Source organism: Geospiza fortis, unplaced genomic scaffold, assembly GCF_000277835.1.
Source record: "Geospiza fortis unplaced genomic scaffold, GeoFor_1.0 scaffold275, whole genome shotgun sequence".
Classification (NCBI taxonomy): Eukaryota; Metazoa; Chordata; class Aves; order Passeriformes; family Thraupidae; genus Geospiza; species Geospiza fortis.
In genome coordinates, this window is record NW_005054341.1 from 4495612 (window position 1) to 4504449 (window position 8838).

The 8838-nt window shown below is 38.1% G+C and overlaps 1 protein-coding gene across 1 annotated transcript in view; it reads right to left on the bottom strand.

Moving 5' to 3' along the window:
* The window catches only part of ACYP2 (acylphosphatase 2), a 30977-nt gene extending 22499 nt beyond the window's left edge, over positions 1-8478 (bottom strand). The window contains exons 1-2 of the mRNA XM_031058300.1: positions 8461-8478; positions 6937-7046 (exon numbers count right to left, since the gene is read on the bottom strand). Coding sequence (XP_030914160.1) covers positions 6937-7046; positions 8461-8463 — 113 coding nt within the window. The 5' untranslated portion in view covers positions 8464-8478. The remainder of the gene's footprint in view (positions 1-6936; positions 7047-8460) is intronic.
* Positions 8479-8838: the final 360 nt, after the last annotated feature.

Here is an 8838-nt window from a genome sequence, read left to right on the forward strand (position 1 = left end):
CACACCTGGAGATTTAATTCCCTCCTGATTTCCCACCAGGAGCAGCTTCACCTGAATGTCTGCCTACTTGTGGCACCCCATTTGGGGACAGCAGCAGCATCCCCACAGAGGTCTTGTCATCCTCACATTATGCAAGTCTAACATTAGTTCAATGTTGCTTTCTCCTGTGGATTACAAACACAAACCTCCAGACCCAGAATAACACCCTTCAGATAGAAAAATGGCCATAACAGGCTTGTTCCCTGCTTAGTAATTTTCAAATATCAGCACACCAAAAGGAAAGCAAAAAAACTGCAGTTCTGAAGTTGTTCTTTAAGAGTCACATGAGCTGGTTTGTATTTTCAGAACCTGTTTGAAGCCTCACATCCAGAATAGGTTTCCAGGAAACTGACACTACATGTTTTTATTGATAATTACCAGTTTGCTGCCAAAGATCTATTTTTGACTGTGTGCACAGTTAACCACCCTGCTAAACTAAATAACAAAAGTCATTAAAAATCCTAGTTTAAGCTGACTTTTACTCATTAATGTCTCTCTAAGTGTTGTGGTGGAGCACTAAAGACACATTAAACACTTTATTCAGCACAAAAAGCCAAATGAATGGCATTGAACTGCACCACATCCTACTGCATCAGCACTAACAGAACACCTTCACTTTGGAAATAAAAAAGCATTACATGGGGCTAAATAATAAAAAATATCAGCATTAAAGAATGCATAAATGCTCAAATGAACAAAGCCTCCCAGTACAAATAATGAGTTTCATTGGAAATTTTATTTTGAAATCAGTCTCCCACAAAGCTCAACCAATCCTTCATAGAACAGTTATTATGGTTTAGTTAAGATTAATTTTGAGCAGAAAGAAGCCTGACTTCCCAGTGTGGAAGAAAGGCACATGAGTCCTAATTATGCAGTAAAATGCCTAAATTGAGTGTTCAAACAACAGCTCAACTTGCTTGTGTTTACAGTACAATCCAATACAGCCTTGAAATCCTTCCTGCTTCTAACTGTGCAGCCAGGATGTTGGAATTGAGTGTTCCCAGAGATACCCATCAGCAAAGCCAATAAAAGTCTGGAATTCCATAGGAAACTCAGCCTTGTTTCCTAACACTGCTAAAGGACTTAGGAGCATCAATGCAGCATCCACCAGAGACAGGAGAAAAGTGAACTATATTGCCTAACATCCCATTCTGAGTTTTCCAAGACAATGCAAACACTAACACTGCTTATTCCAGAGCCAAAATCCTAGAAATTCAAATCTGTTTACATGCAGAAATATCTGGTAAATCTTCTATAAACAAAAACACTTCAGTGATAAGAAGAACTGGAAGCAGATACTTGATAAAGAATTCCAATTTCAGAGCTACTGTAAAAAAGAATCTACAAGGTCATGCAAGGCAGCTATTTTTATACTCCAGCAGAAGAAACAGGAGTGTGGAAAACTCTTTTTTTTGGCACTATTATATATCCAGAAAGACCCAAGCATGGCTAAAAGCTTTTGTGGTTGAAGGCATTGCAGGGAACAGGCACATCCAGTGCAGTGGAAAGCAGAGGAGCCGTGCCAGGAGGCCAGGGCTATTTCTGGCTGTCCCTGGTGGGCTGGGTGACCTTCAGGGCACAGGGACACCTCTTCCCTCAGCCCCTGGGGGCACACAGGGAAAACAGCCTTCTCCTGGGCCCCAGAGGGACAGAGGAATTCCCTTAGGACACTGCACAAGATGAGCCCCTGGGCCTCTGGGTTTGTGCTGGAAGCACAGGCAGCTCCCCTTCAGCTAAACAGCTCGCTCACTTTATTCTCAGCAACAAAAGCTCCACGTTCTGACTTACCTGAAATATTCCTTGGCTTTTAAACAGAGTACAGCTGCTATAACAAATGAATTAGTTCATTCATCTAATTTCATATGACTAAAAAAACCCAAAGAACATGGTTTACTCCTGTTTTTCCCAGGCTATCATCAGTAACAGTTCAGTAAATTTCATTTACAGGACCAGTAACTACAATAATTCACAATTAGACTGTCAATTTTAAGCAATAAATAATTATAGAGAAGAAATTAATACCTCAAACATTCAATATGAAAAGAGAAAGAATCCCATTTACCATTTTATTACCCACAAAAGTTATAGCCTAATTTACTTTTCCAGTATACATTAGTCTTACCTTTAAACAAAAAATATAATCAAACATTGAACACCTAATATTATTACATTTGGAGCTACACTGAATTATAACATTCCCATCATATTTTCCTGTCATTTGCTATTGATTTACTGAAACACTGTGAATCACCTTCAGCAGTGATTAATGTAAAAACTGTTCTTCATTACCATCATAAATGAGAACAAATCTAACACCTCTCACTGGTTTGCATTTTAACAAAGTTAAAAAAATATTTTAAAATGTGATTTTCATCTCCTTCTGCCCTTTCTCCAAAATCTGTCCCTGTCAGCTTCCTGAGAACAGCACATCCCAGGAATATTTCAGCCATCCTGCTGGGGCACATCCCTGCCTCACCAACAAGTCTGTGTGCAAATCAATGTTAAGGATTCTTCTCCTAAACAACACTTCTGGTTTGAGCAAAATACTTTTTAAAATATCCTTTTAAAAAGGAGAAAAATATCAAAATACTGACTAAAATCTGTTCACTTTTATAACTAAGCATCAATTGGGTATTAAAATCTAGAATTTTTTCCCCCACATGTGTTTTTAGTAGCATTTAGTTCCATTTAAGGGCTATTCTCTGCAACCAATTAAAAAATTAAATTGGAGAAAAAGGTATTTATTCAATGTCTCTTGGTACAGACCAGAACCATGGCTACACCTGATTACTGAAACAATGACAAATATGATAATACAGAGTTTCATTCTCTTCTACATGGTAAAAATCTAGATTTTTCTACACATTTATACACTACAGTAATTTAAGTCTTGTGTCAGTTAAATCTTAATATTAATTTTTCTTAACTGACATTGGTAATAAAAAACACAATATTAAAATGAAATTAGCATTAGTTTCCTAATTAAAACCCATTTCCAAGACAAGCCATCTATATTTAGAACCCTGCCTTTCCCTAGAGACAGGAAGAACACTCACTGGGCTGTTATGTGCTTGTGCTTAAGAAATACCCTAAGATTTCACATTTTCAAGTGTCAGCCTGATTTGAAGCCTTGGATCTTTGGAGTAAATTCTGAATTTGGCACTCTACAGACTCTTATCTTCCCTTTTTAATGGATAACTAAGCAATTTGTCATCGAAGTTTAAAAAATTCTCCCAGGAAAGCAACTTCCAGCCTGTCAGTGCAGGTTGCTATGGCAACAGCCACCATGACTACACAGAGCCCAACCTTATTTAATGGGTAAAGTGGAAGAAATAGCACAAGATAATATAATGTAAAATCCTGTGGTGTGAGCATTCCTGGAAAAAATTAAATAAAACAAAGCACTACACTCCTCTACCCCATTTTTTTATCATCAGTTCATACCTTGGCTGCCAAAAAAAAGGCCTCCACTTTACCATAAAACCTTATTATGTTACAGAAATTGTGCAGTTCTGCTTCTCGTGGGACTTGACAGGTAAAACTCTCTGAAAATGAGCTTTTTTTAGCTAAGGATAAGGGGTGTGATCTGTGTGGAGCAGAAGCAGCAAAGGGAAGAGGACTATAGAATACAGTGAGGAAAAAGATGGATTCTAGCATAACAGTCTAAAAATAGATTCCCTGCAAACAGCATGAATGGTTGAGCATCTTCAGAACCAACAGCTCCATCTAGAGTTAAAAACCAAGGGATACCAAAACAAGCTGACAGGTAAAAGGTTCTCAAGACTTCTTAAAAACACCCTCTAAAACATTCTACAAGTTCTCCCAATTCAAAAATTTGCTTTAAAATACTTTACATAAAAGTCACTTAATCGCTGAGAACCTAGAAGGCTTTCATTACAACCAAACAATGCAAAACTGAAATATCTAAGCGTGCTCATCTATTGCCTTGGGCTTCCTGCAGCTCAGCAACATTCCCACTGCAATCTGAGCCTTGGGGAGGTTGGTACATTCTGCCAGTTTTCAGTGGGATAAGATTTTAGCACCACAGAATATCAATGAAACAGCCTCCCAGCACTTCCAAAGAAATTCATATCCATGTTCAACACTAAATGAATGGCCCAATCAGGGATATGACTTCCTGTACATGCAGCACTTCCCAGGCCCCAGCTGTTCACACTTATTTCAATTTTAACACTGCTTTCTGCAGAGCCAGGAGGCCCCTGCTCAGCTGCTTGCTCCAGAGCAAACAATTTTGCATGGCACCTCCCAAAGTAACTCAGCATGACTACATTTGATGTCTGCTCATCCTCTTGTTCCTCTTAAGTTAGATCTTACCTTGCAACCTGCACAAAAAAATAAATTATGTAAAGCCAATGCTTCTTGAGGTCGAGCATGCACTGGACACATTGTGGCTGTGCCTCCCAATAGAATCACTGATACAAGAATAGAATAAAAAGGGGCAGAAAATGGGGAGCTGCTGGAAAACCATTGGGTTAGGGGTCTGCTGCATTGCTGCTCCAGAACAAAGGCAGGCTTTGTTAGTCAATCCATGCTTCTGGCAACACTGGAGAGCCTCATGGGCTTTTCCTCACATTTTTTACACTTTCCTTCTCTTCACCATCCTCTCAATCCCTTCTTCTCTTCCTCCCTCTTACATTGCTTTGCCTATTTACCTGTAGGACACCTGTACTTTCCAATGGCATCCCTACTCCTTTTAGTCCATGCTCTTGACTCTATTTAGCATCATAAAGAGACAAATATTGTTTAGGACACAGCAAAACATCTTTACTACCTCCCCCTAAAGTAAATTAACATTAAAAACCCAGAACCAGCAAAACAACTGAGAAATTTTATCACCATCACCACGTGATTTTTAATCTGTTCTGTGCTTCATGTTTAATTGAAAAGCTGGGGCAAGTGTGAAAATACTGGTCTAAATGACACTGCACAAGCTGCTCTGGAAAGATTCTCATAGGGTGACAAACATCACCAGGAAACTTTTCTGAAATATCTGACTATTGATTCATTCACTTCGTTCTCAGCAGTGTTTGATTTCCTTGACCATGCAGGAGCTACAAATTTTTAACAAGTGTCATCACAGTGTCTTTAAGTCCTGAAAAGCTAAAGCACAAACCTATAGAACATGTATAGGCAGTTGGTAATGGAATTTTTTCCTGGTGATTTATCACATTTGGAATACAAATACATGTTTAGGGTTATTGAAAATGGTTTGTATCAATTTCCTATTAAAAATTATTATTAAAAATGCTATTATTAAATAATGATATTGTTAAAAATGGTTTGTATCCATTTCCTACAGCAGAAGCAATCCTTATTTGTTGTTGTTTTGGTTTTTGAAAATGGCATTTTAAATAACATTTAAATCTGAGAACACAGTATTATGAATTTATAGCATTATTTTAAAAAAAGCTGAAAAAAACATTTCAAACCTCAAAACCATTTTGATCCATTATTCACTAGTACCAGCAGAGAGAAATAAGGGTCTTTCAAAGGAGCAGTTTATACACAAGAGTTCCCTTTTCACATACAGCTTCAACAAGTTAATGGCAAAAATACACTGGAGGGCACAAGGAAAACACTTCCTATTTCAGAATTTTACTCCAGGATCCCAAATTTAATAATCCATGCATCAAAAATCACACTTTGACTTCACATTGCCACATTATTCCCGCATCAGAGGAACAGATTGATTTCCAACATGAAATAAAGGAGCAGCAACTGAAAGCAACTTTTTATTTCTTCTGGATCTGTGTTTTTCAATGAAAAAGTAGGACAAGAAATAGTAAACAAACCCTGGTTTCTTACGTGGTCAGTTTCATGTTCCAAGTTCAATAAAAACGTGGCACCAACACTGACATTTACAAAGCATGAAGAGATCTGGATATTAAACTCTTTCAAAAATTAAGTGCAAACTTGATATAAGAAAAAAAGTGATATTTCCCTGGCTTCGTAAATGCTTTGCAGCTCAAGATAAGCAACCTCATGTTAAGCACAAAACCAAGGAAAATGACTGGAAATCAATTAAATCTCCTGACTAGAATTTGGAATACTTTTGTGTGCACAAAGCCAACTTCTCTTCATCCAAGTTCAGTTTTGAAGCAATTCCTGTATGGGAAAGTGTCGGCAGAACGTGCACTGCTAATTTATCTAGAAAAGGAAAGTTCTGCCCTCACTCATTCTTTGTTGAGGGGAAAAAACCCCTGAAGGATTTTTTAAAAATTCCCAACAATCTCCCTGTGCACACTTGCAAAAAATGATAGCTGGAAGTAACTCAATCAGGCTTTGTGTTTTTCCAGGCATCATTTCCTCGCTGATAGCTTTAAGCTCCTGGAAACTGGCAATCTCATAATGAAAATTATTACCCATTCTTTAAAAGACACCAAAATACCTCAAAACTCATTTCCAAATGGCAGAGACTGCAGGCCTTGGCCAAAATGTGTATTTATGTATTAGGAGTTTTTTTTTTTAATCAGAAAAAAAATCATATTTAAACCCAGTATTCTTTAAACTGTTTTATAAGCACAGACTAAGAAAACATTTCAAGATATTCCTCAATTTATTTTCTTAAAACCTCAAGAGAGGTTTTGATTAATTAAAAATCAGATCTTTAGTCACATGAATAAAGACTTTTTCATTTCACAAGAAATGAAGATGGAAATGCACTAACAAACGGTATGACACTAGAAATGAAAACACAGTATTTTTCAAGTTAAAGATTGTTCACAGCTTAAAGAAAGCACCTCCTTACCTGCAAAGCCAAATGAAAACACTGTTACATTTCTGACACACAGATCTACTTATCAATTTGCATTAAAAACACTTTTGTAAATGACTTTTATGAGAGTAAGAAAAAAAAACTAACACAGAAATACTTACATTTCATTCACTCTCTCTTCTGGGCCCTGAACTTGGCCTGTCACAGTTCCTTGGCTGGTATTTTTAACCCAGCCAACCACTCCTAATTTCTTGGCTTCCTGTTCTGTGTACTGATTTGGGAAACAATGAAAGAGGACAGTCAGTGCCAGCACAGACAGAACACTTCACCCCCCACTTGCATTTGCCCAGCTGTTAAGAGCTACACTTAAAAAACAAAAATCCATGAGTGATGCTCATCCTCAGGCATTCAGATGCTCCTGGCAGCTCTGGAGTTGCAGCGGGCACAGCTCATTTTCCAAAAAGAACAAGGTTTTGATCACAAAGGACGGCACTAATCCCACACCATTCCCTTGTACCTGCTTTATTCCTTTCCATATCACTGCTCATCTGACCCTTCAATCACAACAGTTTTTAAACTCATTAAATCTGTTACATGTACAAACTTCCCAGCTCCCCAACAAATCCTTTCCACCTGGCTTTCACCCTTTAAATCCTACCCTCAGCTGCTGCACTACTGACAAACAACATCAAAGGCCATAATCTAATAGCTAGGGGAAAAACAAGCATATTTCTGCAATACTTAGAAATTATGGTTTCCCAGCCACCCAGTTGTGATGAAATTCACAAATAGCAAAAGCCAAACTTCAGGTCTGTATGACCCATTCCAAAAGACAAAACCTGAAACCTTTGGGGTGATGTAGCCAATGAAAAAGTGGTGCTAACTATGAAGAGTGTTTTCCAAGGTGATTATGAGCAGCTTCTCCGAACTAATTTGCCCAAAAGCACAGGAATGCAGGTCCAAGCCTTTTCCTCAGTACTGCAGAGCAGGTCAGGATTGGTACTGAGCTGTGTGCTCACACAGCTTCAGATCAGCTCAAAACAAGGCACAGCAAGCTTGGACTCACCCTTTCTTCTTGATAGAATAACTAAATCCAAGGCAAACTCCACTGCAGTCCTCTGTTCATTTCCACTTGGCACTATTTCACAATATAAACTATACATAAAATCTCTCAGGTTTAATATTAAGCGTGGGGCACTATTTTGTGACAAAACCACTATTCTCACTTTTGTGTCCTCTTGTTTCGTGGGTTTCTGTGAAATGCAAAACCACCTGCTGCACTTCAGAGCTGCTGGAGTCACTTGCTTAGGGAATGAGCCACAAAGTGCTTATTTGTAGCACATTTTTTCCCAGTAACCTTCCTTAAATACAGCACTGAGTTGCCACTTGAAAAATTAAACTTAAGCACTTTGTTTCATATTTAACCTTTCTAAAGATCAAGGTGTTACAACATTCTTGTGGCTGTTACATCACAAGCAATCCAAACCACAATCTATACGAGCAACACATTATTAAGCATCTAAAAATCCATTTTAATATCAAACCATTTTAAGTCTACTCAGAGTACTTAACCATCCAACCAAAGTTCAGGCTGGATATATTTACACTCCACAGACCTGCTGCCTTATTTTTAGCACTGGAAACATTATACCATAAAGCAGCTAGCAAATCCAGCATTGCCTTACCATCCTGAAGCAAACACCTAAAAATAAAATAAATTAAAAAAAAAGAAATTAGAGTCCTGTCGAAGCATATCACCTGCAGGAATTTCAGATTATATAAAGGAGCAATGATGTGCATGCAAGTCACCCCATGGTGTTTTACTATGTAAATTTCAGTGGCGTTAATATCAGGGAAACCGATCAGGACTTGTGTTTAAGCCTTCCCTTCGTCACGCGATTATTATATTCACACATTCATGTATTTAAATGAAATAATAAGCGTATTTAAGTGAAAACGCCGCGGTGTGTGAATGGGAAGGACGGGAGGGGCATTTCCACAGAACCGCGCTGACAGAAGCCACGAGCAGAACGGGAACTGCTTTGGACAGAGCAGCCTGTGCT